The sequence below is a fragment of the Schistocerca americana genome, chromosome 4 (assembly GCF_021461395.2).
Source record: "Schistocerca americana isolate TAMUIC-IGC-003095 chromosome 4, iqSchAmer2.1, whole genome shotgun sequence".
In the NCBI taxonomy this organism is placed as follows: domain Eukaryota; kingdom Metazoa; phylum Arthropoda; class Insecta; order Orthoptera; family Acrididae; genus Schistocerca; species Schistocerca americana.
In genome coordinates this window covers 344,405,953-344,420,648 of record NC_060122.1, presented here as the reverse complement: position 1 = coordinate 344,420,648, position 14,696 = coordinate 344,405,953, and the positions used below count along the sequence as shown (strand labels likewise).

Below are 14,696 nucleotides of genomic sequence, written 5' to 3'. Positions count from 1 at the left end.
GAATGTTTTCCAAGACAGAACATATTTAATGTACATTGTTTCTTATTTTTGTTATTGTTCAGTACATTGTCACTGTTTACAGAGTACCATAGTAGTTTGGATGAAATCAAGACAAATAATTTGCTTTAGGACATGTGGTCCATGAAGTTGGGAAACTACCACAAACTGACTTACCTACAACTCAATGCATGCATGTTGCACAAGATTTTCCGTATTTACCCACTCTCTTCAGGCAACCCATAATTCCTTGAGAAAAAATGAATAGGACCTCTTTAAAGTTAATTTAATCTAGTTTAATTTTATACTGCAATACGTTTTCTCTAGATGCCGTAAATTTTGTGTTGTTCAAGAAAAACATACAAAATTAACTTTAAATATGTTCCATCTCAGAAACCATTTGGAATAGGGTACATGTCCATATTCAGTTTTTTGCTTCAAATGATCGTTCCTGTCATATCTCTGAATACTGACCATTTCTCCTGAGACAGACTCTATACATGGACTATCACGTACATTAAAATAATTATGTACTACACATACCATTACATGTAGTATCCTATACACCCAAAGTAATTAAAACCTTCTTAAAGGTTACCAACACACCAATGACAGCAATTATAAATACAACAGACATAGAAGAAAACATAATAGTACACCTAACAAGAACACTCACACAAAAAGAAAACACAAGAGCAGCAACACCAGAAGGTGATGACTAGAACAAATCAAATAAGGATACAAAGAATAACAAGCTGAACTTGGATGGAGAGGTGCTCAGACAAGAAAGTGAGTTGCAAGCTATATCACTGTGCCAAGAGTGCAGGGAATGAAGTGATGCCACAGTGCGCCATGTGGTCTGCTCTGTGTGATCTTGTCAGCAAGAGCTACATGCCTTGGTGGGGAGCAGTGAGCTACCTTCCAATCCGATTGGTAAGAGTGGTGGGGAGTAGTGAGCTAGAAAGCTGTCTTGCAGTCTGGTTCCTGAGAGTGGTGGAGAGTAGTGAGCTAGTGAGATGACCTAGGGTCTGATTGGTGAGAGTGGAGGGGAGTGGAGTGATGCCTGGATTGCTTTGCGATACTCTTCGACCGCACGGCGGCTGAGAACCACAACTTTTATAATCGCTGGCAACACATTCTGATTCCAGTTTTACGTTAAAGGATAAGAAGTAACAACTCATTCAAAAGTATGTACACATTTATTGGACTTCTGAAATCTGAGATATTCTTTTGAATTCAAGGCCAAAAACATGATGCTGGAAGTGTTTTCTGCTTTACTGTACTGTACTGAAGCATTTCTGCCTCATTTGCCCTAGCAGAGCATCCCCCTCCCCCCTTAGGAGACTGGGTAAAAGATTTGTGTTTACTTTCGTTAAAAAAAAGAAAAAAAAGGGGGTGGGAGCTTTCTTTATTTTCTGTTTTCATGGAAGAGAAAAGCTTTTTGCACTAGTAAACCAGTAAGGTACGCAGCAAATCCACATGTGCACATGGTTGGGAAACATTTTCTTAAGATTGTGGGTAGGACACCATTGCAGCAGCTTAGAGTATAATTTTCATCCTGCTCATTACAGCCACCAGAGACGCATTTTGAAATCAGATCAGCTACCATTTATTTTTTCCAAATCGTCCACTCTTTCAAAAGATCTGGCTCGTTGAAGGAGTTCAGGAGTGGACTGCCCATCTCTAGTTCTCAATACATTGCAAGTGTCAGTCATGGTCAGAACAGTGTTCTGTGTAGTTGTCATTGCATTATGCCAGAGCTAAATGAATTCCAACATGGGCAAATTATTTGTGCTCATTCTGGGGAGCGGGTGGGGGTTTCTTCCATAACAAAGGAAGCCGAAGAGTTTGGTGCTACTGTATTGAAGACTTATACTGCATTCAGAGAAAGCATAAAAACACCATTCACTAATCCACAACACAGATGACGGTGTTTGCTGGGTTATCATAACAAATGTGACGAATAATAAGAAGATGACAGCTGCAAAATTCATTGCAGAACTAAATGGTGTATTCAGGAACCCTGTCAGCACCAAAACAACACAACGGGAGTGCCATAAGAAGGAAATTTTTGGGTGAGCTGGATTTTCAAAACCAATCATCAGTGATGAACAAGAAAATGTGGTGCAGAAGCCATAAAATAAGGACTGTGGAGCAATGGAAGAAAATCATTTGGACACTTCTTACATCCCAAGAGTTAAGCATGGAGGAGGTTTTGTAATGAGTTTGCTAGCCATATCGTGATACCCTACTATGGCCCTTACTGTCACCCTGCAATGTTGCTTTTCTGCCACAGATTATATGACCCTTTTGTCTGATCAGGTCCATCTCATGGCACAATTTTTGTTCACAATGGTAATGCTGCATTCCAAGTTCACAGGGCCCCTATTAACACAGCTCACATCTTCCAGGACTGCTTCTGTGAGAATGAGGATGTACTTCATATATCCTGTGGCCATCATAGTCACCAAATCTCAATAATATTAAGCCTTTGTGTTCTGCTTTGGATAGAAGAGTGCATGATCACTATCCACCTCCATAAATGTTACCTGAACCTATCACTACTTTGCAGAAAGAATGTCATAAGATTCCCTTAAAAACCGTACAGGATCTGTACTAACCCGTTCTGAGATGACTAGAACCTGTTTTGAATACCACGGGGTTTCCTACAACATATTAGGCATGGTAATGTTTGTGTTTTTGGTGTTTCCATATTTTTGCCCAATTCCTGTAACTACACAATTCGCTCATGTTTGTAGTGGTACGAAATAAGTGGACAAAGTTATAACTCAGTCGCTAATAACTAACATCAACAGATTTTAAATCTAAAGAACTCCTAAAAAGTTTATGGAATTCTGATGGATGTCCAAAGTCATCCAAAAGAGTTTTATGATTAACTCTGAGTAAGATTTCCGTCACAGTGTGGAATAGTTTTTCAATCAGACATGTGTCTTTGCTATTACACAGAGCTTTGAGATATAAAAATTTTGAAAGAAATGCTTTGTTCGAGTACATAAAAGAATTCATAATATTACAGTGCAATGGCAACTCATATCAAGAAATGTCAAGAAAGATTGGAAGACTTTTTTGCAATTGTACACCAATTGCAGTTAATGCAGCAATGTCTTACCCACAATTAAAAAATAAATAGCTCAACTGTATAGCTGACCATGACCAATGGAGGCTTACGGCAAACTACAGACATAATAGTCAAAGAAAGGTCAAAGATCGGGTCACAAGTTTGGAACAATCTAAGTATGAAAAAAGATAATTTTATTTCGAATGTAATTTGGGAAGTGAAGCAAATGTGTAACCACAACAAATTATATGACCAAAAAAACTATAGTGGACTTGGTGATTCCTCAATATTATATATATGTGGGGTCTGTTCTTTCGAACACCACATATATATAATTAATGCAAGGGATGGCCAATGATCTCTTCAGTGTAGATGCACACCAGTCTCACAGCTCTTCAGTGTGGATGCACACCAGTCTTGCAGTCTTGTGGGAATTGACAAAATGCTATGAGTGATGAGGATAATGGGCAATAGGCACTACATTAGCTGTGTGTGGACAAATTGAGATTTTGGGTCTGACAGAGAGTGTGCTCGAGTAGTCCATGCAGTTGCAATGACCACTGTGTCCGAATGGCTTAGTGGTCAGAGTCTCTGCCTAGTAAGCACTGTAGACCCAAGTTTGAATCCCAGTCCGGAACAAATTTTCAACTTGCCCCATTGATATAAATCAATGCCCACTGACAGCTAATGTCGTTAAGTCCTCTGTGATTCTCAATATTTGTTGACAAAGACTGTGAGTTGAAAGTCATACAACATTATCATGAAATAAAGACAAATTCAGGAAATAAAAAAACTCCAATATTGTAGTTGCATGTGCGCATATTTTCTTTAGTGTCATAAAGCAAATCAGATGACTAAGAAAAAAAACAGAGTTGTTATGAAAACTAATTTAGAATCAATAAAAAGTGTAGCTGTTTAATAAATTATAATAAAGAGTTGTGGAAATAAATGTCGCTGGATTTCAAATTTTATCTATTATTCATAACATTTTTTATGCACAGATGACAAATAAATGTTTTATTCATGGAAGTGAATTATGTATCGAATAACATTTGTCGTTAATGAATAACTAATAATAATTTTTATCTGTATTCATTATACTTCATATGAAGAAGTGTACACTTGGTTGTGCCATCCACATAGCCATGTACAAGTGCTCACTCAGCCGTAATTAGGCAAAGCAGTATTGGTAATCTCCAACAAGTATGTGAAGTTTATTTGTACACTCCCTCATACACCATAGCTATGTGAGTGCTACATGGATAGGGCATACACTTGGAGTTCCTAATCATATCCCCTATGGAAGGCTCCTGGCCCATTACACCCACCCAGCACATTCTATAGCAGTCCCAAGCATAACCTCTCCTGTCAGAGGCTCATTCACTTTTGAAAGCAGTCATATCATATGCTAGCTCTTCTGTAAGTTTTGCACAACCTTTTATGTATAAATGACCACCAGCACACACTTACCTGAAAAAATGGCCAATGCCAAACTGTGGCCAGGATCAGAACTGACAACCCAGTGCCAAAATCAATTGCTGATCAAAAAATATGGCTGCTTCACAACCTGTGCCATCTCAATCATTCTCCCCTATCACCAGCACTTTAAATAATGGCTTTTCTATATGATATTAATGGGACTTATCTGTACAACACATTCTTCAATCCTGCGAGGCCTTAACCTATGTTAGCCTTTGTCCAACATCTATCACTACTCCTGACCCACCCCCCAGTACACTCATTCTATTGTCACATCCACCTATTGCCCCTTATTCCTTTGTTCTAGATTTCCTTAAAGACTCTCCCAATAAGAACTTATTTGAGTTAGTAACACTATCATTCAACTTAATTCCCACTGTAAAGTTCCCCACTAGGGTAGCCAATTGCTCACAAACAGCCATTGATAATATCTTTATAGAAAAGTCCAATGAACAAACTTATATTACAAAACCAATAGTCAATGGCCTCTCAGACCAAGACATGCAGTTCCTTCTGTTAAATGTTAATACTGAACAGGATATAAAATCTGTTAAATCTGAGCTCAAGAGGGTAATCAATAAGCCAAAAATTGATTATTTTAGGACACTCCTTAGAGACATTCACTGGACTGATGTTTACAGTGCTCATGGCATGAATGAAAAATATAACACTTTTGCTAATAAAGTGCTTACCTTATTTGAACACTGTTTTCCCCCAAAACTTACCAAGGTTAGAGCAAAGTCTACAGAGAAGCCATGGATTACTCAAGGAATAGAGGTATCTTGTAAAACAAAAAGAAAACTGTATCTGTCAATCCAAAACAGTTCCGATGTTGATGCTATAGCACATTACAAGAAATATTGCAAAACATTAAAGACTGTAATACGGACATCAAAGCAAATATATTACAAGGAAAAGGTAGTCATATCAGATAACAAAATAAAGACAATATGGGATATAGTGAAGGAGGAGACTGGTAGAATCAGACATGAAGAGGAACAAATAGCATTAAGAGCAAATGATACATTGGTGACAGATGTGTATAGTGTTGCAGAACTTTTTAACAAACATTTTATAACTGTTACTGAAAAAATGGGGTTGTCAGGTTCAGTAGATGCTGCTATGGAATACCTCAGACCAGACATTTCAAGTAACTTCCATAATATGAATTTGACCCTCACTACCCCAGCAAAAATAATGTCCATCATAAAATCTTTAAAATCAAAAACGTCTAGTGGGTATGATGAAATATCAACAAAGTTAATTAAAGAATGTGATTCTGAGCTAAGTAACATATTAAGCTATCTGTGTAACCAGTCGTTTATCAGTGGAATATTTCCTGAATGGTTGAAATATGCTGAAGTTAAGCCACTGTTTAAGAAGGGAGATAAAGAAATGGCATCAAATTTCCGTCCAATTTCACTGTTGCCAGCATTCTCAAAAATTTTAGAAAAAGTAATGTACAATCAGCTTTATGACCATGTTATCTCAAATAACATACTGTCAAAGTCACAGTTTGGATTTCTAAAGGGTTCTGATATTGAGAAGGCTATCTACACTTACAGTGAAAATGTGCTTAATTCATTAGACAAAAAATTGCAGGCGACTGGTATATTTTGTGATCTGTCAAAGGCATTTAACTGTGTAAATCACAATATCCTTTTAAATAAATTAGAATATTATAGTGTAACAGGAAATGCTGCAAAATGGTTCAAATCTTATATCTCTGGCAGGAAACAAAGGGTGTTATTAGGAAAGAGACATGTATCAAGCTATCAAGCATCATCCAAATGGGAACTAATTACATGTGGGGCCCCACAAGGTTCCGTTTTGGGGCCCTTACCTTTTCTTGTGTATACCAATGACCTTTCTTTAGTAATATAACCAGACGCCAAGTTCATTTTGTTTGCCAATGATACAAACATTGCAATAAATAGCAAATCAAGTGTAGTCTTAGAAAGATCAGCTAATAAAATATTTGTGGGCATTAGCCAATTATTTGTCACTAAACTTTGGAAAAACACACTACATGCAGTTCAGAACTTGTAAGGGGTGTCCCATGTGTATACGTCTAACATACGATGACAAGCAGATAGAAGAAGTGGACAGTGTTAAATTCTTGGGATTACAGCTTGATAATAAATTCAACTGGGAGGAGCACACCACAGAAATGCTGAAGCGTCTTTAACAAATCTCTATTTGCAATGTGAATTGTATCAGACATAGGGGATATAAAAGTGAGAAAGCTGGCATACTATGCTTACTTTCATTCCATAATGTCATACGGGATTATTTTTAGGGGTAATTCATCAAGCTAAGCTAAAGTTTTCCGGGAACAAAAACACGCAGTACGAGTTATATTTGGTGTGAACTCAAGAACATCCTGTAGAAGCCTGTTTTGGGGAACTAGAGATACTAACTACTGCTTCCCAATACATTTATTCCGTAATGAAATTCGTCATTAAAAATATATAACTTTTTCAAACCAACAGCTCAATTCATGGAATCAATACTAGAAATAAGAATAATCTTCACAAGGATTTAAAGTCACTTAGTCTTGTACAAAAAGCAGTGCATTATTCAGGAACACACATTTTCAGTAACTTGCCAGCAGCCATAAAAAGCTTAACAACCAATGAAATTCAGTTTATGAGAAGCCTAAAGGATTTATTGGTGGCCAACTCCTCCTACTCCATTGATGAATTTCTCAGTAAATCCAACTGATTTGTGTGTGTGTATATTGTTGTTGTTGTTGTTGTTGTTGTGGTCTTCAGTCCTGAGACTTGTTTGATGCAGCTCTCCATGCTACTCTGTCCTGTGCAAGCTTCTTCATCTCCCAGTACCTACTGCAACCTACATCCTTCTGAATCTGTTTGGTGTATTCATCTCTTGGTATCCCTCTACGATTTTTACCCTCCACACTGCCCTCCAATACTAAATTGGTCATCCCTTGAGGCCTCAGAACATGTCCTACCAACCGATCCCTTCTTCTAGTCAAGTTGTGCCACAAACTCCTCTTCTCCCCAATTATATTCAATACCTCCTCGTTAGTTATGTGATCTACCCATCTAATCTTCAGCATTCTTCTGTAGCACCACATTTCGAAAGCTTCTATTCTCTTCTTGTCTAAACTATTTATCGTCCATGTTTCACTTCCAGACATGGCTACACTCCATACAAATACTTTCAGAAACGACTTCCTGACATTTAAATCTATAGTCGATGTTAACAAATTTCTCTTCTTCAGAAACGCTTTCCTTGCCATTGCCAGTCTACATTTTATATCCTCTCTACTTCGACCATCATCAGTTATTTTGCTCCCCAAATAGCAAAACTCCTTTACTACTTTAAGTGTCTCATTTCCTTATCGAATACCCTCAACATCACCCGACTTAATTCGACTACATTCCATTATCCTTGTTTTGCTTTTGTTGATGTTCATCTTATATTCTCCTTTCAAGACACTATCCATTCTGTTCAACTGCTCTTCCAAATCCTTTGCTGTCTCTGACAGAATTACAATGTCATCAGCGAACCTCAAAGTTTTTATTTCTTCTCCATGGATTTTAATACCTACTCCAAATTTTTCTTTTGTTTCCTTCACTGCTTGCTCAATATACAGACTGAATAACATCGGGGACAGGCTACAACCCTGTCTCAGTCCCTTCCCAACCACTGCTTCCCTTTCATGCCCCTCAACTCTTATAACTGCCATTTGGTTTCTATACAAATTGTAAATAGCCTTTCGCTCCCTATATTTTACCCCTGCCACCTTCATAATTTGAAAGAGAGTATCATTGTCAAAAGCTTTCTCTAAGTCTACAAATGCTAGAAACGTAGGTTTGCCTTTCCTTAATCTAGCTTCTAAGATAAGTCGTAGGGTCAGTATTGCCTCACGTGTTCCAATATTTCTACGGAATCCAAACTGATCTTCCCCAAGGTCGGCTTCTACCATTTGTCTGTAAAGAATTCGTGTTAATATTTTGCAGCTTGACTTATTAAACTGACAGTTCGGTAATTTTCACAACTGTCAACACCTGCTCTCTTTGGGATTGGAATTATTATATTCTTCTTGAAGTCTGAGGGTATTTTGCCTCCTGTCTCATACACTTGCTCACCAGGTGGTAGAGTTTTGTCAGGACTGGCTCTCCCAAGGCCATCAGTAGTTCTAATCGAATATTGTCTACTCCCGGGGCCTTGTTTCGACTTAGGTCTTTCAGTGCTCTGTCAAACTCTTCACGCAGTATCATATCTCCCATTTCATCTTCATCTACATCCCCTTCCATTTCCATAATATTGTCCTCAAGTACATCGCCCTTGTATAGACCCTCTATATACTCCTTCCACCTTTCTGCTTTCCCTTCTTTGCTTAGAACTGGGTTTCCATCTGAGCTCTTGATATTCATGCAAGTAGTTCTCTTTTCTCCAAAGGTCTCTTTAATTTTCCTGTAGGCAGTATCTATCTTACCCCTAGTGAGATAAGCCTCTACATCCTTACATTTATCCTCTAGCCATCCCTGCTTAGCCATTTTGCACTTCCTGTCGATCTCATTTTTGAGATGTTTGTATTCCTTTTTGCCTGCTTCATTTACTGCATTTTTATGTTTTCTCCTTTCATCAATTAAATTCAATATTTCTTCTGTTACCCAAGGATTTCTACTAGCCCTCGTCTTTTTACCTACTTGATCCTCTGCTGCCTTCACTACTTCACCCCTCAGAGCTACCCATTCGTCTTCTACTGTATTTCTTTCCCCCATTCCTGCCATTTGTTCCCTTACGCTCTCCCTGAAACTCTCTACAACCTCTGGTTCTTTCAGTTTATCCAGGTCCCATCTCCTTAAATTCCCACCTTTTTGCAGTTTCTTCAGTTTTAACCTACAGTTTATGACCAATAGATTGTGGTCATAGTCCACATCTGCCCCTGGAAATGTCTTACAATTTAAAACCTGGTTCCTAAATCTCTGTCTTACCATTATATAATCTATCTGAAATCTGCCAGTATCTCCAGGCTTCTTCCATGTATATTAGTAAATCTAATCTATATATATCTGTGTGTGTGTGTGTGTGTGTGTGTGTGTGTGTGTGTGTGTGTGTGTGTGTGTGTGTCTGCACCATTTCAGATTTCAGTGCAGTAATGTGTTCATTGTAAATAAGTATTCTAGTAGTTGTATTACCTTATAAATAAATAAAAAACTTTTTATTTTAAATTCAGTGCATTAGTATTTGTAAAATGACTCTTTTCATATAGTGTTCATTAAAAAATGACGATCATTCCACTTGGGACCTGTGGAATGGTACATTAGCTTATTTGTTTTAATTATAAATATTTGTCATGTATTGTTGTTTTTCTGACGTGTTCTACATCCTGGAGGACCTCCTCACTATGGATCAATCGAAATGAAAGTAAATCTAATCTAATCTACCTTCCCTCCCAGTCCACCACTCAATGTCGTGCTCCCCATGTAGTTTTCCCTGCCTGCACCAGAACATTTTTTCCAGTGCACTTGCTGCCTATTCCTTGCAGTCGAGATGCCTTGCTGGTACAATACAGTTAGTCATCTAGATGCATAGCATAATTTTCTGCCTTGTTTACAGGCTGTATGCTGAATTGTTTCCTTCACTTCTTCTATTACTTTTATTCCACCAAGGACTTTCCAGCACTGCATTGTAAAATAGGTTGTCACAATACTCTACCTGATCTATGTAGTTCATGGCTGTCTTTATGCTGGGCACCATGGTATAAAGATGTAAATTTGATCTCATATTCTTTTGTAACTTTCAAATTTTAAGTCAGCTTGTTAGTGAATAATAATTTTAAGGTTGTCAGTAGCGTGTTACTTAAAAACTGGATTACATTTTGCTTTTATCTGTGGAGGTGTAATTCTCAGAAAATATGGAAAACTCAAAACAGAATCACTTAACCTGGAATCAAAGATATGTATTTCTAAAGAGAACAGGAGCACCAGCTAATATGGTTAAATAAAATTCGGAATTTTATTAATAATTGCATGTTGTCTTTGCAGTGTTGTCTTGCAATTCATTATTATGATGAAACTACTACATGTAGGGCAAAAGAATTTCAGAGATTTCTGTGTTATTCCAGGTGCCAAAAATGTGGGCAACAGTGGGATACTTATCTCTTAAGTCACTTGGAAGCTGGATACGTGATCTTGAAACAAGACTTGACTTCATACAGGTATGTCACATGGCTTTTTAATTTTATCTGCACTGATCTAATGTTAAGGATGAATTTTTGTGGAGGAAATGCAGTTTTTCAGCAATACACACTGAGTGTGTATGGTTCAAAAATCATGTCTATTCAAATACATCACATTGATCAGGTGGTTGGTGCTATGGCTTGTCGCTGAATAAGTGCACATTCTACTGTGATTGATCCCACAACATGTAGACCTTGATGAGTTTATGAAGTTGTCAGGCTAGGAAGCCATGAGGCAGGTGTATAACAAGTTTTAGGATTCTGCCCTTACTGAACCTTGCAGGATGTGATAGACGTCAGAGTTATCCCAGCACCTTATACATCTACTTACATACTCCGCAAGCCACTGCACAGTTGATAATAGTGGATGCTTTGTGTTGTTAGTAATCAAGCTGCTAGCCACTGTACAAGATACAGAACAGAAAATCCCTCTACAGCTATCATTATTGTTAATGTAAAATGTAGAATGTAGTTTATTCATCTCATAATGTACAGTTACAAATCAAAGATTTTTGTTCTGGAGACACTTCGAATTACTTTAAAAAAATAAGGTTATAAAAATCAATGTATTTAAGCAAGCATTTCTGAATTTTTAGACATGAACAATTTAACAAGAACATATATAACACTTGTGGTCACTTTGCAGCTTCCAATAGCATTTATACAATATATTAACAATTTATTACACAATACATAATCTTTATTGTTTCTTTTCTTTTCAAATTGTCAAATTGTAGTGCTTGAATTCTTCAATTGAATAATAACATTTTTCCACCAGTGTATTAAATAACAATCTTTTTAGTGGGTCAAACTCCATATTTAACAGATTTGTGTTATTTAATTTACGGGAAATTTTTAACCCCGTGTACAATTGTGTTTGAGTGTAAAATTTTAAATTATGGGAGGGAAGTTTGAAACTGTGTCTGTGAAGAGTACTTTAATTGTGGTTGAAATGAAAATTGTCAAGTGGGTTTTGATTTTTATACATAAAAATAAAAAATTCGTACACATACAGAGAAGGAATGGTTAGTATTTTTATTTTTTTAAATAATGGGTGACATGATGTTCTTTTTTGGACTAAACACTTGTTCCTTATGATTCTCGTTCGAAGTGTAAGTAATCTCAGGCTGTTTGTAGAGTTTCCCCCGAAAATTATTCCGTATCGAATTATAGTTTCAAAGTAGCTGTGTAGACCATCTCCCTGGTGTCCATAAGGGTAGAACCACATAAAATTTACATTGCATAAGTTAGGCTGTTTAGTTTGCTTGCTAAGAAGTCTATATCTGCCTTCCAATTTAAATTTTTGTCAACATTTAGACCTATAAATTTTATGTAACTTGCTTCTGTAATTTCCTGATCGCCGTGCACTATTTTTATGGGAGATGCTCATGATGTTTTAGCACTGAACTGAACTAATTGTGTTTTTGTGACGAGTTTTAATCTACTCTGGAAAAATGGAAAAAAAAAAATTTTCCATTTTTCCAGAGTAGATTAAAACTCGTCACAAAAACACAATTAGTTCAGTTCAGTGCTAAAACATCATGAGCATCTCCCATAAAAATAGTGCACTCTGCTGAAACCATAATTCTAGGTTGCCCATTCAAGATGTATACGTGGACAAGAAATAAAAATTCCCAGATGTTTTCCAGATTTCCCAGTTAAAAATACATTTTCTCCCAGGTGAAAATACACTTTTTCCGTGTTAAGTGACAGTATACTTTTCCTTGGAACAGTAAAAATTACCAATCCTTTGAATGGTTATGGTTTTATACACCAGCGTAGAATTTCCTGGCCCTTTGGAAAAGCAAACTCAGTGAAAAAAAGCACGTTTTGGAAAGATCTTTGATGTGCAGCAACATGTAGGCTGCATATTTTTGTATTACAAAAGTATAAATTTGAATTCCACCAAACACCGCATGTTACTTTCTGAACCATAGAAATTGAGATTACGATGCGGTTTTGCCAATGGCAGCGGATATTCACAGCATAGGATGCATGATGTACTCAGCCAGTAGCAACATCACTGTCAAGTAGCGCATATACACAAATTGGAAAAGTTAATGGTTTAAATTAATATACATAGTGTCGCTAAAAGAAAAGAATATAATATTGATCTTTTTTGCACGTGTCACCCTTTAACCTACAACACACAAATATGACAGTAAAATTTTTAATAAGGGCATAAATGTTGGGTCTTCTGGGCTCGAAATTTTTCTAAATGGTCGTCCTCAAAGAGTTGATTTTTAAATGAGAGGTAAACACTCTGTGATTTAAGAAATTCACTATACATTCTCGCACATAGTTCGGCTTGCATAAAAGGAAATTTACTTTAAAAGTAATGGTTTTCAAAAAACCATTCGCAATATTTTCCTGAGACCTGTTAGAATTAGGTTCGTTTCAGCAGTTGCCAAAGGGCGCCAGGTAACAGGCGTCACTGTGCTTGCACAGCTACGATGGCCCGGGAAGCCCATATGCTTATACGTGTAAAACATTAAAAGATCTTACATTATGTCATAAAAGAAACAGAGAATATTCCGAGAGCATCAGAATTTTGTGAACCATACTAAAATGCACAATTCGGCTTATAGTGCACATAAGCAGTTGTTAGCAACCCACTTAGTAAATGAATCGACTTCATTTACTTCCAGTACGATGGACGTGGAAGAATTATGAGCAAATTTTAAACACATTGTAAATCACGCATTGGAGAAGCATGTGCCGAAAAAGTGGGTTACGGACAGAAAAGACCCACCATGGTTTAACAGCGCAATTCAGGGAATGCTCAGGAAGCAAAGACAGTTACACTCACGATACAAGAAAGATCGGGAGAATGAGGACAGGCTAAAGTTAGTAGAGATTCGTACTGCTGTGAAAAAGAGTGATGCGTGAAGCATTCAACCACTACCACCGTCATACCTTAGCAAAAGATCTTGCTGATAACCCAAGGAAATTCTGGCCTTACGTAAAATCGGTAAGCGGGTCGAAGGCTTCCATCCAGTCACTCACTGATCAGTCTGGCCTGGCAACGGAAGACAGCAAAATGAAAGCTGAAATTTTAAATTTAGCATTTGAGAAATCTTTCATGCAGGAGGATCGTATAAACATACCGCCGTTTGAGTCTCGTACAGATTCCCGTATGGAGGACATAGTGATAGACATCCCTGGGGTTGTGAAGCAGCTGAATGGGTTGAAAATAAATAAATCGTAAGGTCCTGAAGGGATTCCAACTCGGTTTTACAGAGAGTACTCTACTGCCCTGGCTCCTTACTTAGCTTGCATATATCACGAATCTCTTGCCCAACATAAAGTCCCGAGCGACTGGAAAAAAGCGCAGGTGAAGACTGTATATAAGAAGGGTAGAAGGACGGGTCCTCAAAATTACAGACCAATATCCTTAACATCGGTTTGTTGCAGGATTCTTGAACATAGTCTCAGTTCGAATATAATGAATTTCCTTGAGACAGAGAAGTTGCTGTCCATGCATCAGCAAAGCTTTAGAAAGCATTGCTCCTGCAAAATGCAACTCGCCCTTTTTACACATGATATCTTGCGAACCATGGATGAAGGGTATCAGACGGATGCCATATTCCTTGACTTCTGGAAAGTGTTCGACTCAGTGCCCCAGTGCAGACTCCTAACTAAGGCACGAGCATATGGGATTGGTTCCCAAATATGTGAGTGGCTCAAAGACTTCTTAAGTAATAGAACCCAGTACAGTGTCCTTGCTGGTGAGTGTTCATCGGAGGTGAGGGAATCATCTGGAGTGTCCCAGGGAAGTGTAGTAGGTCAGCTGTTGTTTTCTATCTACATAAATGATCTTTTGGACAGGGTGGATAGCAATGTGCGGCTGTTTGCTGATGATGCTGTGGTGTACGGGAAGGTGTTGTCGTTGAGTGACTGTAGGAGAACACAAGATGACTTGGA

General features: G+C 37.6%; 1 protein-coding gene across 1 annotated transcript in view; it reads left to right on the top strand.

The window, feature by feature from the left end:
* LOC124613475 (dynein axonemal heavy chain 6-like) overlaps window positions 1-14,696 on the top strand; it is a 984,594-nt gene that overhangs the window by 911,470 nt on the left and 58,428 nt on the right. Inside the window, exon 133 of the mRNA XM_047142181.1 lies at window positions 10,659-10,751. Within this exon, the coding sequence (XP_046998137.1) occupies window positions 10,659-10,751 (93 nt within the window). The remainder of the gene's footprint in view (window positions 1-10,658; window positions 10,752-14,696) is intronic.